The 12,512-nt window shown below is 62.0% G+C and overlaps 1 protein-coding gene across 2 annotated transcripts; it reads right to left on the bottom strand.

Moving 5' to 3' along the window:
• Nucleotides 1-288: 288 nt before the first annotated feature.
• Nucleotides 289-8,013, bottom strand: CNN2 (calponin 2). 2 transcript variants are annotated; one of them, XM_040461870.1, is made up of 7 exons: nucleotides 7,881-8,013; nucleotides 3,663-3,784; nucleotides 3,119-3,185; nucleotides 2,886-3,023; nucleotides 2,092-2,208; nucleotides 1,791-1,937; nucleotides 289-1,307 (listed from the first exon to the last, which is right to left on the bottom strand). In XM_040461870.1, the coding sequence occupies exons 1-7, from the start codon at nucleotides 7,941-7,943 to the stop codon at nucleotides 1,038-1,040; spliced, it is 924 nt and encodes a 307-aa protein (XP_040317804.1). In that variant the 5' UTR covers nucleotides 7,944-8,013; the 3' UTR covers nucleotides 289-1,037. The 2 variants fall into 2 exon arrangements, with proteins under 2 accessions (XP_040317804.1, XP_040317805.1); XM_040461871.1 differs by having other exon boundaries at nucleotides 1,791-1,817.
• Nucleotides 8,014-12,512: the final 4,499 nt, after the last annotated feature.

Here is a 12,512-nt window from a genome sequence, read left to right as displayed (position 1 = left end):
GCAACCCCTGGGGGCTGCAGGTGGAGCTGTCTGTGGGCTGGGACACGGGGTTGCGGGGCTCACCTTTCTAGCCAGCAGGCAGGCCCGCCCGCCTCTTTCCGCCACGCAGGTCCTGACCCGCAAAGCACTTTTTCGACCCACACTCACCTGCGCCCTGGGCCTCCGCTCTTAGCTCCGCCGCGCAGCCCTGAGGACCTCCTTAGATGCTGGTCCAGTGCCCACCCCCAGGGCCCCCCGCCACACCCCCACCCCCACCCCCAGGTTGCCGCAGACTCCCAACTCTCCCAGTAGTTTCTTCCTAAAAAGAGGTTTTTATTGCCTTTGGTCCACAGTTGACATTTCACATTATCTCTTGGTTCCAGGGCTCCTGGATGGGGGCCAGTCCCCAGGGAGGACCTCCGGGTGGGGATCCCTGTGCAGTACTTGGCAGAGGAATGGGGACAAGTAGAGGAAGGGTGGGGGGCGGGCCTGGCTTTGTGTCAACCAGGCAGAACTCTGTTGTCCTGCCTGGGCCTCAGTTTCTCCGCTAGGCCCTGGGGGGGGGGGGGGGGGCGGGCTACGGGTGACTGTCTGAGACTGCTAGGTCCTCACAAGACCTAAAATACTTGGGGACTGTGGCCCTGCCCTCTCCCAGGGGACCTGCTTCCTTCTCGGAGGCATCTCCTTCCACCATCTCCAAACCCCGCCCCCCACTCCCCTGCAAAAAATATTATTTTTCTTTCATTAAAACTGCCCGAAGCTTCTGTGGGCACAGAAACCACAAACTGATCGGCAGAGAAAAGGGAAGAGAGAGAAAGGCGACCGGAAACCATACGGGGCAGGGCCCCTCCCTGCCCAGGTTTCTTCCCCCAACACCTCCACCCCCCAGGCCAGCCCAAAGCCTGCTGGGAAACTCGCTGGCGGGAGGTGCTGCGGCGGACGCCCCGCCCACCGATCTACCTCCGCCCCTTCCCCACAGACAAGCAGAAACACAAGACAAAACAGAAAAACGCGAGAAGCAGACAGGGTGATGTGGGGAGGCGCCCCGCTCCGGCGGCTCAGTGGCCCGCCTCCTCCTGGCGGTAGGGGGCGTATTCCGGGGCCTCCGCTGGGCCGTCGCCTGCAGCCACCGCACCCCCATCGGCCGCCGGGCCCTGCGGGCAGTACTTGGCGTCATAGATCTGCCGGCCCAGGCCGAACACCTGGCCGCTCTGGTTGGCGCCCTGAGTGTAGCCCATCTGTAGGGACAGGGACGAGTTGTCACACTTGTCGGTCCCCAGCTTGGTGTCGTAGATGTGCCGCCGGGTCCCGGGGGCCGTCATGCCCACCTGCACAGGAGGAGAGACAGCTTGAGGCCGGCGGAGGCGGGCCAACGGAGGCCACATCCACCCCTGACCCCCGGCACCAACTCCATCTGGGTCTGAACCTAGCGCAGGCTCCCGTGGGTCCCCCCCAGCCCTGCCTGGACGCCCTCTCTCGCCCTCTGTGCCGACTGTATGGGCCTGGCTCTCCCTGCCGGCCAGGGAGCTCCCCAGGTGAGGGCCGAGGCGTCCCAAGAACCCAAGACTTCCAAGACCATCGTAGTGGCACATGCCAGGTGGCAGGAAAGTGAGAATCAGCAGATCCGAAGATACCAGGGTTGCACGGAGCCCCTGGGCAATCCTGAGGGGCGGGGGGGGTGGGTGGGTGAGGCACAGGGCCGGCTGGTAACTTCCCCGGGACACACAGCAAGCTGGCAGAGAGGTCGGAGGGAACTCCGGAGCGGGACTCTCAGTGACAGGCACGCATGGGGACAGCCCGGGGAGCCCCACCTGGCTGGCACACTTGTTTGTGCCCATCTGGAGGCTGATGGTTGAGTGGTCCATGGGTGGCAGGATGTGGTTCTTCGGGTCATACAGATGCCTTCTCGTCCCATAAGCTGTCATGCCCGACTGGCTGGCACACTTGTTTGTGCCCATCTGCAGGGAGGCAGGCAGGAGAGGTCAGGTGCCCCTGCCAGGCCTCTAGACCCCGCCCTGAACTTGAGGGGACACGGGGCTCATCGGGCCCAGGTCACATTAGAAGCCCCCACCCCACCGGGGCGGGCCAGGGTCAGAGGCACCGCGAGCCCACCTGGAGCCCAATGACGCACTGGCCCGCCTTCATGGTGGCATCATCAAAGTTGCGTTCCTGTTTCTCTGAGTATTTGACGCCAATGTCCACGCCGCTCTGCAGCCCCTTCGTCTTGGCCTGGAGGGGAGGGGTGTTGGGAGCATCAAAGGGGTGGGGGGCAGCGGAGACCCTTGCACCGGGCCCAGACTGTGCAACTCTGGGAGAGCCACGGGGACGGGCTCCCACCCACCCCACCCACCAGCCACCCAGCGCCTCAGCCACCAGCGGTCTGACAGCTCAGGACAAGGACTCGGGGGGCTGGGGGGCATCCTCACTGCCAACCCCTCCTACCCGACCCGCCAGCAGCTCGCCGGGCAGGGACACCTGCCCCTCGCTCCTTCCTGGTCACTAGACCCCACACGCTGGCCGGATCCTCCTGTGCTCAGGGTGTTTCCCACAACATGTAACGTATTTCTAATCTATCCAGAGTGACTCGGGGATGAACTCTGGCTGACAATGGCGTGTCCGCGGAGCTTCGCGGATTGTGACAAATGTCCCCTGAGGGACAAAGTGCCACCCAATGGGGCGGCCGTGCGCGCGGGGCCAGGAGGCACGCGGCAAATCTCAGCACCTTCCTCTCAACTTTGCTGCGAACCTAAAACTGCTCTCAGATGTAAGGTTGGTTTTTTTATTTTTTAAGTAAAAGATTTGTTCCTCGTCTCCTCCCTTGAGACCGTGAGTCCGTGACTGGGTGGACCGTGCCTGCCTTGTCCAGCACGCAGTCCGAGGTGCCTGGTGCCGTCTCTGAGCCTCACCTTCCCGGCCAGGGCCAGAAGGCACACCTGCACCTGGGTCACGTTCCCGCTCTCAAACAGGTCGTTGGCCTCGAACAGGTCCACGGGGTTCATGCCGTAGCTGACCATGGCCTTGATGAAGTTCGAGAGGTTTTCCAGCTGGGAGAGGGGGGAGAAGGAGCGTGAGGCCACCCGGCCACCACACCACACGTGGTGGGTCAGCTGCCCCCTCCTGCCGCCCGCGGGCGCCTCACCTGGTGCCAGTTCTGCATGGAGCGGTTGATCTTGGGCACAGAGCCCGGCTGAAGCTTATTCATGAGTCTGGGGAGGGGGGATAGGACCCTCTGTTAGCGCACGGGAGCCTCAGAGACCCGAGAAACGAATTGTACTCTTGCCACACTCTTGCCTTCCCAAGCAACCTCGCTCCGGGCCTCAGTTTCCCCGCCTGCGATGTAATCTTCACCCGCAAGGGAGCAGAGGGCCAGAGTGTGGCAACCACTGTCGTGGGGGGCGAGTCTGCGGACCTGCACGCCCAGGGATGTCCGAAGCCACCCGAGCAGGACGCAGGACGCAGGACGCATGGAGGAAGGGCCCAGGAACGCGGAGGCTCCCACCCGAGGGCGGCTGTGAGGTGAGAACGTTGGCTGCCAGAGAGCCGCCCCCGAGCGGCCACGCGAGAAGGCGAAAGACAAGCGGGACCCGAGACCCGCTGCGCTGCGGGGAAAGCCAGCCCTGGGACCGTGTGACCTCGAAGCGCACACCGTCAGGGCCACCGGCACCTGCCCACACCGCACTCACGTGCACAAGACAACGCCGTCCTTGAGACCCTTCTGGAAGTCGGGCCCAATCGAGAGGCCGGTGAGTCCCTCGATCCAGCTACGGAGCTCGGCCTCCTTCTGGGGGTCATATTTGGACAGGAGCTGGGTGAGCAGAGGACACGGGGTGCGGTCAGCTGGGGAGCTCCGGGAGGGCGGGGCCGCTCCCCCTTCGCAGGCTCAGACACGCCCCCACCTCTGGCGACAGACACCTGCTCTCGGCTCCTTCCGGTCCCGCCCCCACGCCATGACGGCGCCCTGCTCTCCCCGCACTGGAGAACCCCGCTCTTGTCTGTTGTCTGTCTATTTATTGTTTTAATGCTTATTTTTGAGAGAGAGAGAGAGACACACACACACACACACAATCCGAAGCAGCTCCAGGCTCCCAGCTGTCAGCACAGAGACCAACGCGGGGCTCGAACCCACAGACCATGAGATCATAACCTGAGCCAAAGTCCGACGCTTACCTGACTGAGCCACCCAGGCGCCCCTATTTTATTTCTTTAAAAAAAACAACCTTTTTTGCAAGTAATCTCTACACCCAACATGGGGCTGGAACTCACGACCCCAAGGTCAAGAGTCACATGCTCTACTGACTGAGCCGGCCAGACGCCCCTCTGTTGCGGTTTTTAAATTGTGGTGAGATAACAATAACATAACATTTATCATTTTAACCATGTTTAAGTGAACGGCTCAGGGACGCCTGGGTGGCTCGGTTGAGCATCCAACTCTTGATTTCAGCTCAGGTCATGATCCCGGGGTCGTGAGATCAAGCCCTGAATTAGCCTCTGCGCTGAGTGTGGAGCCTGCTTAACATTGTCTCTCTTTCTCCCTGGCTCGTGAGCATGCTCTCGAAAAAAAACAGTAAACCATCTGTAGTTTTTAACATACAACATTGCGCAACCACCGCCATAGTCTAATTCCAGAACATTCCATGTCTCCAAAAGAAACCCTGTCCCCAATAGCACTGTCCCCCGCCCCACCCCCTGGCCCCCACGAGCCCCTTCCTGCCCGTGGACGAGCCTGTTCTGGACATTTCACACACGTGGACTCACACCCCGTGTGGCCTCTCGTGTCGGGTTCCCTCCCTGAGCGTCGCGTGTTCGGGGTCCGCCCGCGGGGCGGCGGGTGCGGGCGCCTCACTCCTGTTTACGGCTGAGTAACGTTTCAGTGTGTGGATGGACCCGTTGTATTTACCCATTCATCCATGGATGGACATTTGGGTTGCTTCCACCTTTGACTACAGTGAAGGACACTGCCATGAATATTCACATACAATTCTTTTGGATGTGTCTCTAAGGACTGAAATTGCCGGGTCACATGGTAACCCTAGGTTAAACTTACTGAGGAACCACTAAAACTTTCTCTGCTCCTTACACTGACCATACCACTTACTGCCTCAGGACCCTTGCACAAGCTGTCACTTTTGGCTAAGATGTTTGCATGGCTGGGTCCCTCCCTTCAACCTAGTCACCGATCCAGCTTGAAGGTTACCTCCTTGGAGAGGGCTTCCCTGAGGACCCTGGCTAGGAAAGCCCTCCTCATGCCCTTCTTTCCCGCACTCTGCCTTATTTTCCTTCTAGCTTTTACCTTTATACGATATACCTCCTTGCTTATGATCTACCCCTCAAACTCTGCTGCCCAGCTCAGTGCTGTCTCCACAGTCCCTGGGTAAATGGACAAAAATGTTCACGGTCTCCCATCAGCGCACACCCATTACCCACCAGCGCGCGCTCTCTCTCTCTCTCTCTCTCACACACACACACACACACACACACACACACACACACACCCCATGTTTCCCTCGGGGCACCCAAGGCCAAGAAAGCCAGGATAGCTGGGGCCCAGAGAAGCCACAGCAAGTCAGGGGGACCCAAGCCAGTGTGTGGGCAGACACGGACAGCCCCAGGGCGGCTGCTGAGATGCCCGCACACATTTGCCCACACAGATCCCTGCCCTGGACGCTCTCCCTTCCTGTCCTTCCACCCCTACCAGGGGACCAGGACCCCAGAGCCACCCTCTGCAGACCCCACTTCTACTCTCACCTCTGCTCCCAACTCCCTTATGAGCATGGACGCAGTTCTCACCCTGTGCCTCAGTTTCCCCAGCTGTGCAGAATTGTCTGCGTCAGGGCCTCCTGAACTGGGCCCCACTTCTTGGTTCCTGCATAGAAACCTCACGACATGGGGTCAGGGCTGAGCTGACCAGAGCACAGCAGAGACAAAGGCGGGGAGGCTGGCCCGCTAACCCGATCCTCCTGGCCCACCCCCCATCTCCCGGCTCCCACAGCCCCGCGGCCCTGCCCTGAGAAGGAGAAGCTGAGCCTGAGACAGGCCAGCTGGTCCGGACAGCGCGCATGCCTGCGGGGCTGGCCCCTGATGGCTCCTGGGGGCCGCGGTCCTGGGCAGAGGCGCCCGGCCAGCCCCACCCGCGGCCGCCGCCTCCCGCCTCCCCCCTCCGCCCCCCGCCTGGCGGCAAACTGCCAGGAATGTAGCCGCTGCCTCCCTGCTAAATCGGGACCAGCTGTTCCCAGAGGTCTAGACCCCCCCCAGCCGGCCGGAAATTGAGTGACTGCTCAGAGGGACGCTGGACATCAGCCTGCCTTCATGCCATCCAGCCAGGGGTAAACGGAGGCACGGGGGGCCAGGCAGAGGTGTCCAGAGGTCTTAACCTCCTCTTAAGTAGCTGGTAAAGTGGACGCGGCGTGGATCTGAAGCCACGGGAAGCTGGTTTCCCCTTCTGGCGCGGCCCCAGTGACCCTGGCAAGCTAGTCACTGCCCTGCCCATTCTCCGGACCTGCAAGCCGAGGGCTGGTCACCGGGCGCCTTCTGACCTCATCCCAGACACAGCAGGTCTCGACCTGCCCCTTCTGTCTGCGGAAACTGCCTGCGCACGGGGCCGGGTGCCACGCCCTCACCCACTTCCTGCCGCCCCGGGAGACGCAGGGGGGGTGGCCATCAGGCACTGGGTGCAGCAGGTCTGGGTTCCAGCCCTGACTCTGCCGCTCGCAGGCCGTGTGTGGTTCTGGGCAGCTCGCGTGACATCTCTCGGGAGCCCCACACACAGACCCGGCTCTTAACCTCCCTTGGGGCTGAGTGGGCCACTCACCAGCACCAGCACGGGCGGTGTAAACGGTCACCCCATCCAGCGATTGCTGGAGTGGAGAAGGCGGTTTCAGGAAGGCTCGGGGGCCTTAGCCTGCTCACTGTGCCTTAGTTCCCCAAGGCTCAGCCTCCCTCTGTCCGAGGGGCTGAGGCCAGCTCCTCGGAGCTCAGGAGGCCCTCGCGGTCCCCCTCCTGTCCGCGATCCCCGGGCTGCCAGTGGGACAGGTGCCGGTCCCTGGCTGGCAAGGCTATGCCTTCTACATGCCCAGGCAGGCTCCCGGGGGCTGCTGGCTGTGGGGCCACATTCCCAGGTGCCCGGTGGGAGGGACAAGCTCCCCTCCTGCTGGAAGGGCCCAGAGTGACTGGCCCGGGCCAGGACCATCTCCCTGGGTCAGGGATCACCCGCTGCTCTCGGTTCAGTAGGCTGAACCCGCTGTGTGACCCTCCAGAAGTGTCTGCTGCTCTCTGAGCCAGCCAACAAGTGCTTTCTCAAACAGTGTCTCCCCCAGGCCCCATCCCGGGTCTCGGGACCCCCAGCGTCCTCAACACGCCTTTGCCACCACCTTAACTTTGCCAGATGGGGACAAAGGGAAGTCAGCAAGAAGCAGCTGAGCAGGGGCACCCCCTCCCCACCAGGTCCAACTTCCCCCTTGGTCCTGCCCCCCCCCACCCCAGGTGTTAGAGGTGGGGAAATTCCTGAGGGGGGGCCACACCCTTGGAAAACAAGGGTGGACTGGCCCCGCTCCCTTCCCCTTCCCCGCCTGAAGCCCGTGTGGCCGGGGAATGAGGAGGGGGGGCTGCTGGGGTCCCCTCGGGGCATTCTCGGGCCTGGAAACGCGGGAAGGGCCGTGGGGCTGAGAGTGAGGGAGGGGTTCAGGTGGGGGAGCGCTAGGGGAAGGGGTTAGACCCAAGCACTCCTAGATGCGGGGGGGGGGGATGCCAGACCGCTCCCCCACACTTGGGGCCGGGAGGGGGGCTCGGGAGGGTGCCCCCGGGCGGTAGGGGGTCGGAGGGCCACCCTCCTCCCGGGTCTGGGCGCTCGCTGCCCGCCCCACGTTGGGGAGCCCGGCGGGCGCGGAGGGCGCGCCCTCACTCACCCGGTTTTTGACCTCGGCCGAGAGCCCGTACGAGGGCCCCTTGTTGAACTGCGTGGAGCTCATGGCTGGCGGCGGGACGGGCCGGGCCGGGACGGGACGGGACGAGCCCGCGGGGCGGCGGGGGACGCGCGGGGCCCGGCGCCACGCCCCCGCCGCTGATTGGCCCCCGCGCACTTGTCCTTATAAGGCCGGGCCGCGTCGGATTCCTGCGGCCAGACTTCCTGAGCCCCTCGCCGCCCCCGACCCCCGCCCCGCCCCGCCCCCGCCCCGGCGGGGCGCCCCGTCCCCAGGGCTGGAGGGGCCCCCTCGTCCCGTCCGAGCCGCCGGGAAGCGGACGCGGGGAGGGGCAGGGGCTCCGGACGGCCCAGACGAGGCCCCCCCTGCCCTCTCCCTGCTGGAAGACCCCAGGCGGCGCCGGCACCCTTCCTGCGTCTAAGTTTGCCCCTCTGCGCGAGGACGCGAAGGGGGGCGCTGTTGGATGGGACTCTGGCACCTTGGAGTACGGACGGGGACCCCTCTCTGTCACACTGAGGCGCCTCCCGGTCCACCCGGGTCCTGGGACTCCCACAGCTGGGTGGTGGACTAGGGAACTAGGGCAGGCTCCTCCAAGGAGGGGCCGCTGCAGCTGGGGCTTTGATGGATGAGTAGGAGTTTGCCAGCCCAAAAGGGATAGTGTTCCCGGCAGAACCAAAGGTGGCCAAGCCCTGCAGAGACCGTCAGTGCTTGAAAGCACGTGGGGATCAACCCGATGGGCCGGGGAAGGCGAGCAATGACAAGGGGCCTCGAATGTCCCACCGAGGGATGACAGGGAGTGGGGAGACAGTGGGACAGAGACGAGAGGTCGACATGTCCTGGGGTACGGCTGAGGCTGCCAAGTTTTCCAGGCCGGGCACGCACGTGGTTCTCGACGGGCGGCGTGCGCTTGTACCGATAGATCAATAAATTCACAAATAGGTGACGGAATGAATGAATTCACTTACTCAGCAGCTCACTCTCCCTCATTCATCCACTCACCCGACTATTCACTCCTCAAATGCTCCCCAGCCTGGCTTCTGGGGCAGTCCCTTTGCTAGGAGATGCTGGCTCACAGGAGACCTTAGCTCTGGTCCAGCCCGTCCCTAGAACGACTGAGCCAGGCCCAGACCCCCACCCCTGCCCCTGTGGGCAGGCCCAGACCCCACCCCTGCCCCCTTGGGCAGGCCCAGACCCCACCCCTGCCCCCTGTGAGCAGACCCAGACCCCACCCCTGGCCCCTGTGAGCAGGCCCAGACCCCACCCCTGGCCCCTGTGGGCAGGTACAGACCCCACCCCTGCCCCTGTGGGCAGGTACAGACCCCACCCCTGCCCCTGTGAGCAGGTACAAGACAGAAAGACAAGCCTGAAAGAGGGATGAAGGAAACTGGAGGGAAGCCAAGGCACCACGAGAGGTGTCAAGGAAAGCTGCATGTAAAAGGGGACATGGGAGACGGGGTTTAAAAGCATGAGTAGGAGTTTGGCACACGTGACAAGCAGCTGGTTGGGGTCTGTGAGGGCTCAGAGGTGACTCACCCCTACCCCTTCCCCGAGGAACACACCTCCCTGGCCCCCACTTCCTGGATATCTGTCAACCCTTCCGATTCCTTCCATCTGAAGGTCCTTTCTTCAGGGTTCAAGTCCTAGCCGGTGGTCTCGGGTGAGTCCCTTCCCTTTTGGGTCTCAGCTTCCCCATCTGTGAAAGGGGGGACCAGTGCATGGCGGGGAGCCAACAACGGGAAGGTGCAGCTCTGAGTGTGGGAGTAATGTGGATTGTTGGTATCGAGGTGGGGCGCTCTGAGGGCGGCAGGGCCCTGGGGGGGGCAGCCAGATGGCCCCCCTGCGGGTCCTGCTGGGGCATGGGAATCCGTGGGACCCAGGGCCCTGTGCGGCTGGTGGCGGGAAGGCGGCTCAAGCCGCTCCCCTGGGCCCCTGCCCCGGGCTGCGGTGGTCAGCGGCTGCCAGCAACGTGCCCAGCCCCCCCGTGCTTGTCCAGGAGCCGCCAGTGACTCTGGGGACCCCACCCTGCCCTGGGAGGCTCTGAGACGGACAAGATGGACGGGACGCTTACCTGTGTGTGCAGCCCTACGTCCACGCCGTGCCCTCTCGGGCAAGTTCTCGGGGCAAGTGAGCGCTCGAGGCAGGGCCCCCCCATCCCCCGGCCGCCAGGGAGCAGACGCTTCGTCCTAGATTTTAATTCATCCTGACTTAGAAGTAAATTCCATTTGGGGAAAACATCTGAGGAGATTTGAAACAACCCGGGAACATACGCGCTTTGCTGTTTGGTGTAAGTTTTGCACACCCCAGCTACGCCTGAGTGTTTCCACGCTATGTCAGCGTGGGAAGTGAGGCGTGCTGGGCATGGGAAGCCCAGCCCGGATTTGGAAAAGGGTGTAAATTAACACCTCAGGAATTTTTCACATACGTTGCATGTTGAAATGGTAATATTTTCAAGATAACGAGTTATGTGAAACGTATTACTAACACTGTTCTCTTTTAGTCCTTTTCATGTGGCTTCGAATTTAAAACCATGGGTCCGGTTGGTCTTATAAATTTCTATCGGCCAGCGCTGTTCTGGACCCGGGGGGCCAAATCCAGATCCCAGATTTATGTATTTATTTTTTTGGTCTGGCCCTTGAGATAACGATGTTTTCTGACATTCTTAACCATCATTTTTAAAAAATGTTTATTTATCTCTGAGAGGGAGAGAGACAGAGTGTGAGCAGGGGAGGGGCAGAGAGAGAGGGAGACACAGAATCGGAAGCAGGCTCTGGCCTCCGAGCCGGCAGCCCAGAGCCCGACGCGGGGCTGGAACTCGTGGACCGCGGGATCACGACCTGAGCTGAAGTCGGATGCTTAACCGACTGAGCCCCCCAGGTGCCCCTCCAACATTTTTAAGTGGGTGAAAGGAATAGTACTCTGCAACACGTGGGAATCATATAATTTTAAAATGTGTGTCGCACAAAAGTTTTATCGGCACTCAGCTGTGCCCACTCGTCTCCAGCTGCCGTTGTGTCACACGGTGAGCTAAGTGCTCTGTCCGCCGCGAGGCTGAGAACATTGGCTTCTGGCCCTTCGCAGAAGATAGTTTGCTGACCTGGGTGCTAGGCACTCAACCTCCCGGAACCCAAGACATCCAGACTCAGACACCCCAAAATTCAACACCTCAGGTTTATGGAATTGTATAATTCTGTATAATTCCTTGGCCTCGGCGCCCCCTCTTGGAGCCTGGGTTCAAATCCCGACTCCCCGCTTGGCCACGTGATTTTATGCGGCAATCACAGCTGGCCTCTCCATGCGTCCGTGTCCCCGTCTGGAAAGCTCCTCACTGCCCTCAGGTTCGCTGTCAGCGTGCAACAGGTTAACATGTACATGCTTCTGAGCAGCCACAGGGAGCCAGCCTGACATAAGTGTAGTTGAGTGAACACGAGTCAGTATCTTAGGAATGTTGGCGTCCATCAGGAACCTGGCAAAGAGGTCTGGGGCCCCTGCAGCTGTCCTCTGCCCTTGACTCCCTGGCACTCAGTCGTTTTCCAGGACCCACCCCTGGGGAGAATGCAGGGGATGAGTAATGATGAAGGGCTCACAGGGCAGGGGAGCTCCAGGTACTCTGGGGTGGGACCTCGGTGATGCCGGTGGGACGGGGACCACAGCTGGAGGACCTGGGGCTGCAGGGGCCCCTTCAGGTCCTGGGGTGTCGGTGGCCGGGCATGGGGGCTGCAGGTGCGGCAGGGGCCCCGGGCCCTTTCCCCACAGCCACCTCTTGGGCCCCCCCCATCCCCTCAGTGCCTGAGCTCTCTGAGTGGGACCCCGGGGCGCCAGGGCAGGACCCCGGGTCGGGCCCCTCTGTGGGGTCGGTGGGCGCCTTCTGGGTGGGCTCCCCTTGCTCTCGGCAAACAATCACTTCAGCCTTGTTGCCTGTGTCGGTCCTGGCCGGCGGGATGCAGACAGAACATACTGTGACAAAACAGTAACAGTAACAACAGCATCTCAAAGCAGGGAGTGGGGGGACCTGCTAACTCAGGTCAGGAGCCTCCCTTGCTCAAAATCTGCCATGGCTCCCCACTGCCCCCTCAGCCAAGATGTCCTCCAGGACCCCACCCCCTGCCGGGTGAACTCTCCACCAGGCATGCCCTCTGTGCCCCCACGTGTTCAGCCCCAGGCCTGTCTCAGGGCCTTTGCCCTGGCTGTGCTCTCTGCTGATGCTCTGGTCACCTGGCTCGTTCACTGCCCTCCCTCCTACTTGAGGGTCAGCTCCTCAGGAGCCTCCTCCCTGCAGCCCCATTTAACTCCCAACCTGCCCCAGCCCAGCCTCCTGCCCGATACCACCAGCACACCCAGACGAGCAGCGGTGATGCCCACGGCACCCTGGGAAATCCAGCCCGTCTGCTAATTTCCCGGCTGTGCCCAGAAGCATGGGTGTGGTGTTTGGTCCCTCTCTTATCTCCTTGGGTTTAGACCTAGAACTTTCCTTGGCCATTTCTTCTTTCTTTTCCTTCCTTCCTTCCTTCCTTCCTTCCTTCCTTCCTTCCTTCCTTCCTTTCCTCCTTCCCTCCCTCCTTCCTTCCTTCCTTCCTTCCTTCCTTCCTTCCTTCCTTCCATCCTTCCTTCCTTCCTTCC

The sequence above is a fragment of the Herpailurus yagouaroundi genome, unplaced genomic scaffold (genome assembly GCF_014898765.1).
Source record: "Herpailurus yagouaroundi ecotype Mexico unplaced genomic scaffold, PumYag 295, whole genome shotgun sequence".
Classification (NCBI taxonomy): domain Eukaryota; kingdom Metazoa; phylum Chordata; class Mammalia; order Carnivora; family Felidae; genus Herpailurus; species Herpailurus yagouaroundi.
Note: the sequence above shows the minus strand (reverse complement) of the source record. Positions and strands in the feature narration are given on the sequence as shown.